The following is a 17,400-nucleotide window of genomic DNA, read 5'->3' on the forward strand; positions in this document are numbered from 1 at the left end:
TAGTCATCGATTAACCATCCTACCGTGGTCACGCGGTTGATTCATTGCTTAATCGATACTACATTTTACTCCTCCGGAATGCTCCACCCACGGCAACCAAAAGGAGATGCAGTCTCGAGTAAATAATTATCTACGGCGATCCTTATTTCGGTTCGACGCAACGAAAACAATGATAAATTTGGTCGTGTTTCGTTTTTAAACAACGTGATACATCGACGGAAATATCCCAGTGATTTGCACTTCTTTCCCCGGATGTGTTGCTCCTTTTCTTCGCCAAGGGTTCAACACGCGCCAACGTTTTCACGCCGCTCCGTTTATCGTTCGCTCCCACGTGCGCTACGAAATTTTCAATTAAAATGCGACCGTGCTTTCACGCTGTACCACTCGCTGGTATCGAACCACCCACACAAATCGGCTGCTTTCATGACGAAAGCGTACCACTTCTCTCATAAGCCGTCGATCGCACCGCACGAATCCGATTTGGTATCGAGACTCGATCGAACAACGTATCTAAATCTTTGTCAATCCTTACGGGACTTACGATGAGCCCCCTTAACGAGCCTAAATTTGTCTCCGCTCTGGATTATCCGGTGATCGATCGTGTAACAATCGGATCGATTATCATAATCGAATGTGTATACAGAACAGATACTGATTTTTTTTTCGGTTTATCGAACTGACTTGATGTAACGTGTCGTGTGACGTTTAACACGAATATCAAAATGATTATGTTGTCTAAGCACATCCCCGTTCATTTAAATGGTTAATTCTAGATTTACTCATCAGTAGATTAATAACAATGAATGTCTAACTACAGACATTTCTATAAAACATCTAAAGTCAAGAACAGTGTCACTTCGAAGGATTAACACTAAACCAACCGGCATACAATGCGTACTTAATTTGAAATTAAAAATGAAGTTAAAAATTGAATAAACAAACGATGAAACATAAATTAGTACACACATTTATTCTTTATCTTGATGAAAATCAATTCCGATTTCAAGAAATGTACTTCAACAAAATGTATACCTTTTAATAAGAAACTTGCGGAGCGGTCATTTGACCGGCTTGGTAGTTTTAGTGTTAAATCGTTACACCCACTTGCACTTTCCAAACTTCAGAACAAGAGCTCAAATACAAATAAATAATTTTGTTTAATAATCTGAATGTCTATTCGAAGCGTAGGGTGATAATGTCCACAAAGTTCGAAGAGTAGTCAGGCGCGAAAAAGTCGAAGAAGCAGAATGTATACCTACAGCCGACGAATCCGACGCGTATCCCTCGTCCACTAACACGTCCACGTATTTAATGAACATTTCGACGCGCGAACGTCGTTCATTCGCGACGCACCGCGAGAAAATGCACGCGCGGTTCGACGCTCGCTTAACACCTTCTGGTGAAGAGCAAAAGCGTGACGACGACCGGTTGCACGACTCGAAGCTGCCAGACTGAACGCGATTTCGCGCGAGCTACTCCTAGCGATACATCTTTAGCGCACAATGAATCACAGCCCGGTCCAACGGAAGTTCACCCTGACAGAGGAGGTTGGCTCGTGTGTCATCTGGCTACCTTGTACGCCTAGATGACGGAATCCTCCAATTACCTATCTCTTTCTTCTATTTCTTAACTTATCGATTAGCATTACTCGAGAAAGTTTTTTATTTTATGGCAGATGATCTTTCCTTTCCGCTTTCACTTGCTGCTGGAGTCAATGATCTCAAGGAAACATCGATCTTCAACGTTTTTTTTAATACGAGTTATTGCTTAGTTTTTAGACAAATAACTTTCTCGAGAGAGGTTTATTATCCACAAACAATCATTGCGCAAATAAATAATTGAACAAGTCATATAAAGCTGAGTTATTTTGAGACTATCAAGTAACATTTTTTTTTAAATAAAATTCTATAAACAAAGACGAAGATTTCTCGCGGAATGAAATTTTCGATAGTATTCATGCATCATCGAGATCGGCGACATCGATTCTCTCCGTGCATTCTCTCCGGCGCCGATTTCGCGATAATTGCCTCGTTCGACGTTCATTACTCGGTTTTCTCTTTCACGGTATAATTTTCGCAGTTTGACGCCGACTCGTCGACGTATCGGCATTCTTCGTGGCCACGTTCGATAAATACCTTCGTTGTCGTCCCCTCTCCATGGCTCGTTTTCTTTCGTTCCGTTTCCCATCGTCATTGTTCAAACGACACGTACTTTTACGCGGCATTCTTATCCCGGCACCGTTTCTGGGCCCCTTTTCGCACACTTTCACCGCGCCATGTCGATTATATTCCTAGGAACACAGATCGAAAACATGGAACGCCGCGACGTTGTTTCGTTGCCTTTATATACGTTCGATCGGTGCCCGATAATCGTTATCGAGTCACGAACACTGTAGGACCGGCGTTTCACAAACCGAGTGTTTTCTCGACGATGAAAACGGTGCAGGAAAAACGTGGCTACTTTCTGTTCACGACATGTGTTATCTTGTTCAATTAGGTAGATCGAGCTGGTAAACGTTTATGGGAGCGTGTACGATCGATTAAAATAGTATTAGCGACTATGCGAACAATTTCTGTATGATATATTTTATTGGTCCTGAAACCGTTGCGCAGATAATCTCGTGACAAAATTGTTGTAAAACGACGGTAAAAAGTTGCTTCGACGTTAACGTAAACTAAAATTAAAATAAGAATCTCGAACGTAGGACGCATTCCAGTTCCCAGACATTTTTCTCACAGGTCATTACAGACCGTCGTCGCTTTAACAACCTAATTGAATCTTTCATCAATTTGCAGACAACAAATCATAGACAGCCCCATCGAACGCTGTGAAAAACCCTAAACCTGTTCACTGGCTGTTCCGAGTGAAAGATAGGAATTCCTTGTTTTTATCGGCGCCATTATACTTTAACATCAGAGGTACGGAACAAATTAACACTTTTTTTATCACGCGTTCTCTACATGAAAAATGAAGCGAAATAATAGCAGCTTTCCTTCGACAGTCGTTAAAAAAAACTTTGTAAATTATAGCGTGTGTAATTGCGATAAAGCGTTGCGTACCTGATCCTATAATTATTAAATTGCCAACCTTGTACATAACACGAAACCGTGTTCAAATTCTACAACTAGAGTCGCTAATTTATCCGAGTCTGAAACTCTAGGAACGATCAATCATTCAAACTGGAATTAATCATCGTCTCTATCGCGTATTCGGACCTCCCTCGACCCATAAACAAAAGCAAAGAGTACGAGAGGGAATTCGAAGAAATCGTATCACCTTCCTCCGGTTAAAAGGAACGAGAAGAAAGATCGTCGAAAAGCCTGGACGCCACAGTTTCGTGGCCCTCGTGGCTGCCCGGACACAAAAGGTTCCGAATGCTCGAATCACGGCTCGAGATCAGCGAAATAAATACTCGGAGACGGTCGCTCGAGTGGTTCGCTCCGAAGCTCAAAGGGATTTCTCTTAAATCCCCGAGACGAGAGGGGTGTGATCGGGTAACCCAAGAGATTCCTTCTTTCAGGGTGGCTTTTCAAAACGAGGGGTAGATCCGAGACACGCATACGGGTCCTCGTTGTCGATGCGACTCGTCGAGTCCGTGCTCTTCCTCGCATATTAAGGAGGTTTTACAAAAGGAGCGACGATGGGTCCTCGAGAACGACGGAAAGAGAAGGAACCACTCGATTCGTTCCAGGTGAAGGGATAATCCTGGACACTTGGAGCTCAACTGTTATTAATTAGCATAGCGTGCATCGCCGCCTTTTCTTTCTATTCGAGAGGAATCTCGACTCGTAAATCGAGCTTTCTGGCTCCAGGCGTAGAAATCCCATTTCGCGTGGAACTCCGATGGTATTTGCACAATCGACGAGAATTTTCGAGCGAGCATACCACCTTTGCTGGATCTACGATCGAGGTCCACCTCACAATGGGAAGAATCCGAACCGTGAAGAGCCACTTTTTGTAAGAACACTGCTTCTCCGTTGATCCGTGGATGTAATTACTATCGATGCGCAGAACTATGGCAGATAGTCGAGCGATCCGAAGGGTATGCACGATGAAACGTGGCAATTTTACGTATGCCGAACGACGCGTTCCATTGTCGAGCTTATCCTTTAACTATCTGTAACTAGATCTGTAAGTCCGCTATCGGATCTAGTACGAAACATATCCCATCCTTTCTTCGTGACTCTCTTTCGTACATATCACGAATCCTCATCACGCGATGATTCAGCTGGATTCGCGAAACACGATTCTTCTGGCGCGAAAGGGCCCTAATAAGCGAACGAACGAGCTCGCGAACCCGAGGAAAAACCACGAGCGAGGGCCGGTTAATTTGTCGGCCAGCCGTAAGATAATTTGCCGGTCGAGGCGATCAATCATTTAATTAGTCGGCGAGAACGTGCTAGCGGCTTGGAAATTGTTCGAACGCGGTGAATGGAAGAGAAAGGTCGCGGAGATTCGCGCGTGTTCGCCAACCTTTTTGCTCGCCTCCCCCGTGCTCCTCTCTCGTATACGACATACACACGTCCACCGGTGCCTGAAATATCCACGGATACGGTGTATACAGCGGAGAGAACGTGTATCTGGCAGCGTACGTACCTAAACGTATCTACCGTTAGGCTCTCGCTCGAAGCATCGACCTCGCGACTCGGAGCGTGTTCGAGTTATTTCTTGATGGACACCGCTTACGCCTCTGCACTGCTCGGTAAATATGTCTCGATCGAGCTGACCCTTGCTCTCCGACCTCTCGACGAGCTCTGATTAACACGATTCCGCGATAAGAATTACGGACGCGGATGCAACGATGTCTCTCGTGAAGTGCTGCATGGGCTGCCTGTACGGGACAATAACTGGAACCTTCTGTATTCATCGTGAATCGGAATTTGTCGACCTTTCGGTAGAAAATCGGAGCTTGCCAAAAACTTGACAACTTTATCACCGATTCGAAGTCATTGTTTCTTTTGGACGAGGACCATTTCGAGATTCTTCTACGACACCTACGCTGACTTTTCTTACCGATCGATATTATTAGCCGTGAAACATAAGCACGTTCATGCTAGGAAAAGACGCGTGGCCGGTGGCTAATCTGAATAGAGAAGGGTCCACCTACGGCGGCGAACAACGTTAACCGGCTAATTTGACCCGGTAACGAGCTGGATGAGGCGCTCGTTGGTCCGTTCGCGGTGCCACGCTCGTTTGAACTTCTCTATGGTGAATTCTTCTTTTGCCGCGTCACGAGCGGAACGGCGAAAGGCGAATGTGGGTAGACGCGACGAGGAATTATCGTCGCTCGTGGATAACCGACGCGACGTTTCGTAATCCTCCTCGGAGGTTGGTGTGTGTATCCTCGTGTTCCTTGCCCGTTAGCTCGCCGCTTTCAATGGATCGTCGCTGTGACCGGAGGAACAGGTTCACCGCCTTCTCTTCCGTCGAACTTTCTTTCGAAGAAATCGAAGTAGGACCCTGGAGGGTGGCGTTTACCTCGGCGAACGATCTTTCTCCGTTTCGTTCGATGAAATTTTTCTTTTCCCTTCAAAACTTTTATATCAAACAGCGGAAGACAAGTTCACTCGGCAACCGAGTGAAATTGTAGAAAGATCCACTGAACTATATTCTACTTACATTTTAAGTTGCGAATAGAGGTAATTCAACGATCAGATTTCTAATGTTACGCGAAACTGTGTTGTACGGAGGTAAGAAGTAGTACAATGAAGAGAATCTCGTTCCCAAAGCTGTCACTAGACATAATAGTTCGTTATCCAGTGATTATTAATGTCAGTCGATAACTTTTGAACTTTCAACGTAGAGAATGAAATTTCTCGACAATTTGTTTAAATCGAGTATACGGAATAAAGAGATTTATCCAAAATTATTCAGCCTCTTGTGTTACGAGAAGAAGATAAATCGACGCGTAAAGAACAATAATAGCGAGCACTTAAACGGCAGAATTTTTATACCGATTGCAGCAATCGCGCTCGGCGAATGGAACAAGCCTCGAGGGCACGACAGAGTCCCTACACTTCTTTCTTCATCTCGTTTTTTCATCGGCGTCTCGATATCGCAGGAGTACGTTACGCGTACACGGGGGACAAATTGCCGCGTTCTGACGCAACGAAGAACACCTGTCTCGAGAAGTTACAAAATCCGCTTCCTGTGGCGGTTGATTTACGCAGCGTCGCGCAACGCGCTCGTAGATTTACATTCAACGGAATCGATATCAACAGAAACAAATCTACGCGTTCCTGCGATGCCGCCGCGGCATTGGAACACGGGTCGTGAAGTCGATTAATAAAGGAGCAATCCGTTTCGCTCCAACAACATATCTACCGAGTTCCTCCTTCTTCGCGAAACCATCTGCGAGATCCTCCTTCGTCCTCTCGCTCGCGCCTTCGAACGGTGGTCGTGGCGGTTCGTTTATATAACGTAATGGGCATTAATAACGCGGCATCGAGGTCAAATCCACGAGGAATGCATAACGCGCGTACGAATGTCGAGGAATGCAACGTGCATTACGTACGATGTATAGGCGTGCATAAGCTCGTTCTCGAGAGCAGCGAGGCACGTTGCAAGAAACGCGAGGATATAACGTCGACTACCGATGGGATTACGAAACGCCGCGTATCCACCGTGGACGATAATTCCACGGCAATCTCGTTGCAACCGACACAAGATATATACGTAACGTCATGGTCGAACGTGAAAATAAAGAGAACGCTCTTCGGAAAAACTCGAGCAAATTCCTTTCTATGCTCCAACTTAATCCTGTCGTTACGATCCACGATACTCCGCTTCCGCACGCACGTATATTAATCTTGACTGTCGCCTTTTAAACGACCATCTAAAGTGTCTGCGAGTATACGACTTAAATTTTCTAATTTGGTATAGAGGCATTTGTACGATGATTATTCTAAGCAATACACGATTGTCCCTTTATGCGAATATCCACGTGGATGAAACATTCGCCACTATCGACCACACCCAGATCTAATCTAGATTATCGTTACTCCTATCTACCTATCTAGTCATCATTACTAGGATAATCATCGTTACGATAAAATTCCTGTTGTAATCGGTTTGGATGAAATGCTTTGAAATCCTTCCCACAGCGCTACTGTGCACGAGAAGTAAATTAAGCAATAAAATGATCAATGTATCTATCGATTCAGCAACTATGTCGACTAAAATTTACGAGGAATGCGCAATACGATATCAAAGATGAAAAACAGGGTCTGTAAGTTCGATCGGAATGAAGCGATTCCACAAATGCTGGAAGGTAGCAGCGCGAAAATTCGAAGCAGTTGTTCGATGTTCATTCATTAAGTGCACGCGATGGCGAGCCACGAGATACAGTTGGTGGCGTGTAAAATAGCGATACCCGATGGTAATGCCAAGCCTTGGCTTAGATTCCAGCTTTGTCGCGTACGTTAACTCGCGTCCAATGGCGTAAGGCATCGAGCCGAGGATTTTGCCGTGTACGGTACTTTCTCCTCGCAGCGGGATCGTGACACGTAATTGCATACTTTCGTTGTCGGCTTATGATGAAAGTTCCAACCAAGAAATCGCAACGTCCCCTTCGCCGAACTTTTTATTCCCTCGCAAACTATCCTGTTTATCGACGGTATAGTTACGATCGGACGAACGAAAAAAGACGATTGAGAAAAAAGTTGCGAATAATTTCATTAAGAATTACGCCGTTTAAGGGAACCAGGAAGCCGTTGGAGGAAATTTATTGAATAGGAGACGCGAAATGTTCAGAGAGACCGCGATTCTACGCCTCTGCGTTTACACGTACACACCTTTACTATTTAGCGGCACTCCGTAATAACCACTGGCAAAGGTATTCGAGCCACGACCAAGGAATCTCATTCCGTTCACCTCGATGACGGAATTCCGATAGCATAGGCAAGACTCCACCGCAGCTTGGAATCGATCCTCGTGATTCAACGATCTTCAAAATCCTGGCTGTCGAACACGTGCTCCGAACAGCGGAAAGAAACGGAGACTCTTGCTCTCAAATCGGGTGATCTGAATGTCCTGAACTAGTAATTAAGTCGGGACAATTTCCGACAGCCTAAAATTCTAAATTCATATCTCGTCACTACCGCGTTTTATCGTAGAGTCCAGCCGTAAGATTAACCGCGATCTGCAAGTTTAATTAAGCATAATCGTAAGTATTCAACATAAACTTTCTAATTCCGTACGTAGATAATCTAGGCACCGAAATGGGCTTATAATGCCCATAGAGTTAAGCGTTAATTTTACGAGCGAAACTGTTACCGAAGATAAGCGTACGAAGACGATTGCCATGTCGCTTGTCGTTCGATCGATATTGACTCTCCCCGTAGACCCGGGAACGAGCCAAAGAGAAAGCACGCGACTCTCTTGTTGCATTAACCACAATGTTATCGTAGTTAACGTACGAGACAAGTTAGCCCGTTAACCTACAACCTATCTCCGCTCCATCATAAACCATTGCCGAACTCGAGCGGCACGCGTCCGTCTCGTGTACAACTTTCAATGTTCGAGGTCGAAAAATCCACGTATAGGTAACACGCCTATGTACGCGCGTTCAAACGATGCATACACGATCGACAGTTTCTATACGAACACGTATGTAATGTCGGGTAAACGACTTCCAGCCTGTAGTTAACGGTATATGTTGTGCCTAATACGAGTCTCGTGTCTGGCAGGGATTAAGGTTGGATCTTTCTTCGATGGTTCACGATCGATCGCTCATATCGTTCAACTGCTTGACGTTCCACGTGTTTCTTTACGCGTAAGCTCTCTGGGAAACCCTGCTTTTTTGTTGTGACGTTAAACTCAACGGATATGTCAGACACAGCTTATAATTAGTCCTTCTGACATTTTTATAACGAGAAAGGGTTAACGAAGCAGACGAGACGAAGGGTTGCGTTGGGGACACATGATAATTTTAAAGTAGAAGTTGATGTAATTTTGTTCTATTAACCCTAAACAGAAATTATAAGATCGAATGTGGAATAGTTGCTTGTGGCAAAGATAGAAATTCCATCGAGTATTTTTATTTTGTCAAAATGGTAGCCAAAAAACTTAAGGGATCGAAAAGTGTCGAGCAATCGGTGCCGATGAAAGAAAGGAATTTAGTGAATGGGAGTGTCGCGACTCGTTTTTCCACTACAATGACACCAAGAAACGTCCTGCACGATCCGTGCACCCGGAGTGGATACCTGTATTTCTCGACACCATAGACAGTATCCCAAGGTGATCGAGGAAAGGATCTATCCAAGATTCTGAACGATCATCGTCGTTTCGAAATTCCCACAGTTCGCGATCTCCATCGAGTTTTGACGTCATATCCAAAAAAATCTATCCGCGTAAATAACTGACGGCAGTTTCGTACGGGTTAGGTTGTTTACGAGTGTCCATTCATCGTTGTTTCGTTTCTCAAAGATCCGTCGCGTTATCGCGCACAAAAAACGTCCCACTCGACGCGCGAATAAATTTAAGGAGCTCATTCGACGTATCGCAATAAAAATCGCGTTTTAATCGACGCGCGGACCCCCGACATTTTTCACGCTCCTTACGAGACAAGGCCCGTTCGCTTTCCATCGATGAAAAATCGTGCAATTAACGGGACGACCTATCGCGAACGAGTCGAAGAAAGAATCGAGAAGGAGGGGAAAAAAGAAGAGGAACCAAGCGTTTGGCCAAAGTAAAGTCAGAAGTTTCACGGTGCAGATCCGCGATAGCGAACGACGATCAGGGACGAAGAGGGAGAGCCGGGTGTCCTTGAAACATGGTAGTTAACCACCACCAACCACGAAAGGACCATTACCATCGGCGTGGATCCTCGTCGAAGGGAACGGACGAGCCTGGAAGTGCGGAACGATGTGCGTGCACGCGCGACCACCGGGGATAACTCCCTTCGCAACGGCTATTTGCCTTTCTTATGCTGATTTTTAGTCTTCGGGGTGGCAAGCGCCGGGTCAATCGCGATTCTCACCGCCACAATATCTACGTGCTCTGGCAAAAGCCTCTCGAATTTCCAAATGAAACACTTTCATACAACATGTTCGTTCTAAACGTTTGTAACTATCGTAAGCATCAGAAATACAAGAGATGTTCGAAATGAAAATCCTATGGCACCGAAGAAGACATGTAGTCTATTTATTTGAACCTGCGCTGACCTTAGAATCTCTGTAGACTCCAACTTTGTAGAAAGTTCAGACTTCTTCCTTGTAGAACTTGACTTTGAGAACGTACTGCACAGTCTATTTCCACGATCCGATGTCAACGTTGCACCGAATAACAAGGAAGAGGAGAATTGCGGTTGTACCGGTAAATCGCGGAGCGCAACGTCGCGTGGACCCTAATCGTCGAGATACAGTTAACGTTAACTCAGCGAAACGTGAATTTCCAAGGTGACACCGGTGAAAACGGTGACCGTAAGAGCAGCGCTACCGTGGCACGATTCCTTCGACGATAACGATCCTCGCGAAATTCGATCCTGCCGCGAATTAGACGCTGTCGTAGCCGTGGTTGCGGTTAAATCTATTTCCCCGCGACTAATTTCCGCGTAAACCGCAAATCGAAGAGTTGTTTCGTTTTATCGAGTCCTGCACCTGTTCGTGACGAACGAGCAATCGTTCTCGGAGGCCAGAGGAGGAAGCCGTGGCAACGGTAGCAGCGACGGACGAAGAGGAGGAAGAGCAACAGGAATAAGAGAAAAGAGAATGGGTAGAAACGGACCAACTTAGAGGCAGAATTTCTCTCTGTGTGCATTTCCTGGTAAGGGTCTTCAAAGACGAGAGTAGTCAGAAGCATCGCGAGTTTCTTGAAATAGGAAGAGAGAAAACTTAGCCACGCAGGAATTTCCGCGTCGTTTCTGCTCTCTCGTTCCGAGAGATTTGTCGGCTGACGAATATTGTTGACTCTCGGCATTTGCCGGAAAGATGGATAACTAAATGAAAAGCTAGATCGAAAGCTAACTGAAAAGAAGATTCAAGAATTTTCAATGCATGGCGATAATACCGAAATACCGATATCGCGAGAATCCACTTTCGTTAACCAAAAAATTGCACGGTTAAAAAAGATCGTTCGAATCGAGAAAGGAGGATCGTTATTGCACCCAATTTTGCACCTGTGCGAATTCAAAGTGGCAAAGTTGGAGGATATTCTCGTTAAAATACGACCTTGCTACCTGGTCCGGCGAGAATTTGCATAAAGAGTTGGCTGCCGTGTAGCAGTCGTGGGGGAAAAAGCGAGAACGAAGCGGAGACCTTTAAATTTCGGTCCAATTTCGTGGCCCCTCGAAAGCGTAGAGGACTGGTCCTGAATAACAAGACGCATCGATTCTTCTTTGTCGCTTGTGGGACTGGTTGCACGCGCGAATAATTTGCGCGAAGGTGAACCAGAATTAAATCGTACGTTAGACTATAATTATACATTGTATGCTGCTACCTGCCACGAGGGGCGAGACTGGATTTACGGTCTCGCAAATCGAAGGAAAAGAGTGCCGGGGGATTGTACGACAGGGTGTACCTGGGGCTATTTTTACGAGGACGATTCTATCGTTCGAGACTTTGGCCTGCTTCTTCCTTCGAACAACGTCACGATGTTTTGTCGTTATTCCAAGACCACTTGGTGTTCTAGATAAACGAGTGTTGTTGAAATTGTTTGGAATTAGAAGAACGGGGTCGCAGGTACCGATTCAGAGTAGAACCGTGACGAAGCCTGGGACGAATTTCAACAAGAATGCACTGATTTGTACTTGGAAATCGTACAAAACCCTGTTTCTCCCTAACCATATTATTATTCCGAACGGAGATTTTCTTCTTGCGGTATCGAAGAAATTTCAGAAAGTAGTAGATATCGAATTGAAGCTCTTAAATAAGTAATGGGAATCGCGGGTCCGTTATTTGAAGGAGCACGATCGAGGAGATCCATTAAAAATATACTCGATACTCGTTCGATACACGGTAACGTATCGTTTCGTGACAGATAGAGGAAGTGCATGCGTTAGGCGACATTCCTACGATGACTAAGGGCCATTCTCCTTGGCCGGACGTCGGCAAGGTCGTTGTCACGACCCTTCCTGACGCTTTATAGAAGCCCTCTTAAGGATGTCAAAAGTATGCTCGTTAAAAGGCGCCAGTCACTTGGTATATACGCTCGCGGCTTTACACGCGGTTACCGGACGCTTCTCTCTATATACGAGACGTCGTAAATGTCTCCTAAATGTGAGAATCCATGACCAGGGTTCACTCGATATTCGTCAGCGAGCTTGTCGAACAATCCCCGGTTAATACGCGTTAACCGTTAACCCCTTGCCTTACATTTCTTTCAGCGAAAAAATAAATAATTAACTAATTATTTAAGGTAGGTATAACACTGCGTGCCAACGTCCGAACGAATTAATTCGAACAAGAGTCGGTATTTGAGTAATAATTTATGACAGCGCGGTATAATAGCGAAGGTGCTAATTTATGAGAGAGATAAGGCTTATCCGTATCATCTGCTAGTGGGTTAGGTGTTAAGATAGAGGTGTCGGTATGCCAGGTGGACGACACGGGTTGGCATTCCCGGAAAGCACGCGAGAAGACGGTCGGCAGACCGTACGAGCGGATTGCAGTCAGCATACGGTCAATGCACCAGCCCAGTTTTCAAAATAACTTCAAACGCGCTCCCATCGGGCTGTCTCGCTCTCTCGATTCGTTGTCCCCTTCTCCCCCATCGTTTCACGGAATCGAGAATATATCCTCGGACATTCGCAGACTGTCTCTTGACCAGGCGCCAAATCGCCCGCTTTATATTTGCCCGCCGACACGGGAATATGCATAAGGCGATTCTATAATCGTGCGACGTCTCTCCAAGTGTGAATCACTTATAAATAAACCATCGAGAGTGGCACGTAACTGGAAGAGATTCTCGCTAATGCCTCATTTTTATCCTCGTCGATCTTCTAACGGGGCTTTCGCGTTATCTCGCGTTCGAGGAATTTTAGAAAATGCCGAAAATCGAATTCTCATTACGGAACGTGAAAACTGATATTAGCTCCTCGCTTTCACCGAGTTCGAACACTTCGTTAATTCGATGTACAGGTACTCCTTTGTATATTTCGTTTGAGCCTCGAATAGAAACCCAGAGCCAGGTCATTCCAGACCCAGGTCTGTGAAACTTCTAACGGTGATTCGGCTAAAATTATCCAAAACGTGTAACGGTGACTCGGAAAATTAAAGTTTTCCAACAAAATTATTGTATATCGAGAAATATTTAAATGTACCAAAATTTAGACAACAAGAAAGAAAAGGAAGTCGAACGTGACTATCGCAACGATGTACTACGTTTAAGGATTTACCGATACCTCGCGTAAATAAACTTATTAATTATATAAAAGTTACATAATTGCTAACGAAATATTGTCCCTAACTTGAACGAGTCTTTCACTTTACCTGGGTTAGATTCCTCGGAGTGATTTTGCAGCAACCGTTCAGCAATGTCCACGAAACTTTAAAAAATCCCAAAGTTTCGCCTAAACACATCACAATTTCTTTTCAACGCCACATCGGAAGGGTCAATCACCGCGAAACCGATCTCTAGCGCGTATTTGCAATTACAAACGATGTCGCGGATCGAGTCACGTTTCATCGAGGAAGAAGACCACCGACTTGGAGTGACCAGCACGAATGATGCTTCACGAATCGACTGACAGTCAGGGTTGTAGGCCTACCGATTATCGGCAGCGACACTCTGGTGGTCGGTGACGAAAGTAAAGCCACCCCTAAGCCGCACGACCATTTACGCTTGGATTTCCTTTCGTCGCCTCGCTTTATCTCGCTGACGTGGAAATCCTCCGGAAGCCGAGCTTTATCTGGCCAACCGATTGTCAGAACGTTTGTTGACGGTTCGCGGTAATGAATGGAACGAGCCAATATTATCGATGCTCCAAGAATGTAAGCAACCGATCCATCGATCGGTATACTCTTCGCTTCGTATTCCGATTATAAAAAGGAAGTCTCCGTTTACATTTTCGATTCAATTTTATCGATCGACGAATGACACCCTCTCAAACTTTTCGCGAACACTTATTTCGCAAAAATTGGGAGACGAATATATTTTTGGACCAAGTCGTAAGGTTTCATAAAATACATTATTTAATACTGGCAAATGACACTTTCACGTCGTTAAAAAACTGTCTTGAAAGTTAGAAAGATGTGACTCGATTTTGGACGGTTTCCAGAGCAAATTGATTGTTCGCTACAATTTTTCGTTACCGACGCCCGACTTTATGGATCATCGGATTTTACGAGCGTAACAGTACCGTGTTGTAAACGTGCACGTAGGCGCCTAGAGTACTGGCCCTCCTTTCAAAAGGGACCAAATTTCGCACCATAGGAGATATTAGACCTCAGAATTAATTGACCTATTTGGGTAATTCCAAAATTCTAAAGCCTTCTCATAAATATGCTAATGAATCTTATAAGATAATTGCCCAAAAATTAACTATTTCTCCAACGCAATATCTATACGGGTATCTCCAAAAGCAAAGTATTTTTTAAAACTTGCCGATCCAAGTTCACCATACATGCTCAAAATTAATTTACTCGAATGTATCTTTTCGATTCGGAGTTGCACGAAGAAACGGTCGATGTCCAATCGATATCATTTCTATTGCAACAATGTATACAAAAGGCTGATTGTATTAACTCGAGAAGATAACAACTGTCGTTCGTTCCAGATGTCGCGCACGATTCGTTCGAACGGCTATCGCTTAACGTTATTATACCTTTGTCGCGGTAAAATCGCACGGAACAATGCCACGTCCCCGGAACAATGAAACCATTCGAAAATTACTGGCTGAATTTTCCGCGTTCCTCGACCGCCAGTTTACGATCGTCGCGCCCTGCAATCCTTTCTTGCGTGCGTGGCAGGTCAATATACGCTCAGGCAACGGCGGCAAGAACGAGTCTCGTCCAGGTAAACCCTCGCTAATTTCCTTTCAACGCGCAAAAGCTGCATGAATTCGGCACTATGTGGAATATCGAAGCTTTCGTGCGAACCGACTGTCTGGCACCGAGCACAGCGGGTCACTGTACGTATTTTGGCGACGGTTCTTTCACAGTCGATAGATAATCGCGGTCGACCACGTGTTTCGAAAGCCAGAATCGTGATGCCCGATGAAATGTGACGCGAATGTAGTACGTGGGAGTATAAATAAATGAAGAGACAAAACAGCTGTTTAGTTCAAGATCTAAACGAGGAGCGTCCTGCGCTACTTGTCACCGATCGAAAACAGCTGTTTTATCGATGTAAGCGATTAACCTCGTCATCGAAATTTCGAAAGTATACGGAATGTCGTGTCGCAAAATTTAAGTTGCCGAATGTTCTGCAAACGGTGTCGCGAGGGTGGATATGTTTAGCCGGCTTTAAAGAATATTCCGCGGTTCAGAGGCGAAGAAAAAGAAATTGCGAAACGTTACAACGAGATATTTTTCACGAGTTAAACAGCGGCTGGAACTCGGAGAGACAGCTCGTATCTCGCGAGGGTGCGACGATAATTTCGCCACCTGTCGTCGCCCCTCTTCTTCGCGTGCTTCTCGTATCATTTTTCCCGAGCGACCGGGGGTGCGTTTTTTTCATCTCGAAACCGGATACTCGGAATATTCAACGTGTTGCACGGGGAAGAAGGAGGAGTCAGTCGGTACGGCGCCAAAATAGAAACGCATCGGGTTGAACGCTACAAGTGGGACGACGAGAAGAAGAGGAGGAACCGACGAAGAAACGCGTCGAAATAACCGGACGACTGGAACAAGTCCAAGAAGGAGACTATCGTTGCACGAGCTGCCGAAGAACGAGACAGTGCACGTCATTCACGAGACTCGAACGCTCTCTTCCTCCTTATCGAACCTCTTCGCGTACAAAATGGCCGATTAATCACCACCTTCCTCCGACATTTTTCACGAAAATATTCCGAAGATCTGATCGATAACGTTTGTCGAGAGAAAGTTCAAAGAAATTTTAGAAAGATCTTAAGAAGGTTCTGAACAAAATAAGATACGCGTACATATTCAATACCGTCTTTGAAATTTCTAAATACCCAAATTTCCTGAGGTTGTATAAATACTGAAAATGAAATGTTTACGGCAAAGAATCGTGTCAGTAGATTGTATATGGAAAGGGTTCGGTCTGTTTTCACCCAATCAAACCATCGAGGCAAATCTTTATTCGAGCCAACTGGATCGTTTAAGTCTTGCTTTGAAAACTAAGTAGCTCGGCTTGGTGAACAGAAGCGTAATTTTACAGTATAATGCTGGACTCTGTATAGCAAAAGTGACCTCTGAAAAATTCGGACCAACTGCCGTGGGAACGTGGCTCGTATCCTGTTTTCTTTTCGGTTTTGTAAGATGAAGAAACAACCGATCGGCGTCGATTCGAAATTATCCTCTCTGAATTTTACGGAAGGGAATTCTTGTACGAAGGTAAATAGGAAACGCGCATTGGCCTGGAAATATTCGAGGAAGACCGTGTCGTAACGCGATTGAAATTCCACATGGACTTTCAACTCCTAAACGCGGCTGTTCCATTACGCGTTTATCAAGATATTTTTTGGAATTCCTTCGGTTCCCTCGGCACCGCGGACTCTATCTCGCTCTTCGGCTACCGATAACGACCCACCAGAGACGTCAATAAAGAGACGCTTCCAGTAGACTGTGGAAACCGAATAAGGGTTAAGCCTTTAAAATATTCATTGTAGTAAAGCGTTAATTGCAAAGAGGATAACGTCTTGATGCGGTAATTAGGAGTAAATATCCCAAGGGTTAAATTCAATAGAACGTTTGTTGTAACAGGGTGCTTGATCGATATCATCCTTAAAAAGCTCTGATTTATAGCCACGTGTCTAAATCCTGATTTATGGCAGGGTTTATTTACCAACGCCGAAATTCTTGTAATCGGTTCTAAACCGAATTACAAGCTCGATGAAAGGCTTATCGACTCACCAGCTCCAGCTCCAGCTTTCTCACGTCGTAGTATCCCTTGTAGTATTTGAACCACATCACTTTTCTTCACTGATCCCGTTGTTATCTATCGTCATAATTTTACCCTCCGAGAAAAGAAGAGCAGGCAAATTCACAAGATCGTGAAAGTAATCACCGCACAATACACAGTATCGGTGTTTTCCTCACTGAACTGCAAGAAAGCGACAGCGTATCGAGTTGTCTGCGTTAGGCCGACTGGCGAAATGAAAGAATGGTCTGTTAAAGGGGCGTTTGTTCGCGGCCTCGGCGGTATCGGTGCAACGCGCGTTAGATAAATATACGGAACGAAGTGAAACGAACCGGGATCGGATGAAATCAGAGAAGAAAGAGAGGAAAGAACCGCGTGATACGATGCACTCGAGGACCTTTGAGAAACTGTTCGTCTCTC

The 17,400-nt window shown here is 44.9% G+C and overlaps 1 protein-coding gene across 5 annotated transcripts in view; it reads right to left on the bottom strand.

The window, feature by feature from the left end:
• LOC100878281 (uncharacterized) overlaps window positions 1-17,400 on the bottom strand; it is a 159,411-nt gene that overhangs the window by 7,833 nt on the left and 134,178 nt on the right. The window contains exon 1 of one of the 5 annotated variants that reach the window (XM_076530343.1): window positions 13,428-13,685. The exons of the other annotated variants lie outside the window; for them this stretch is intronic. Within the exon in view, the coding sequence (XP_076386458.1) occupies window positions 13,428-13,517 (90 nt within the window). The 5' untranslated portion in view covers window positions 13,518-13,685. Of the gene's footprint in view, window positions 1-13,427; window positions 13,686-17,400 lie in introns of those variants that run through there. 5 annotated transcript variants of the gene reach the window in all.

This window comes from Megachile rotundata, chromosome 4, assembly GCF_050947335.1.
Source record: "Megachile rotundata isolate GNS110a chromosome 4, iyMegRotu1, whole genome shotgun sequence".
Taxonomy (NCBI): domain Eukaryota; kingdom Metazoa; phylum Arthropoda; class Insecta; order Hymenoptera; family Megachilidae; genus Megachile; species Megachile rotundata.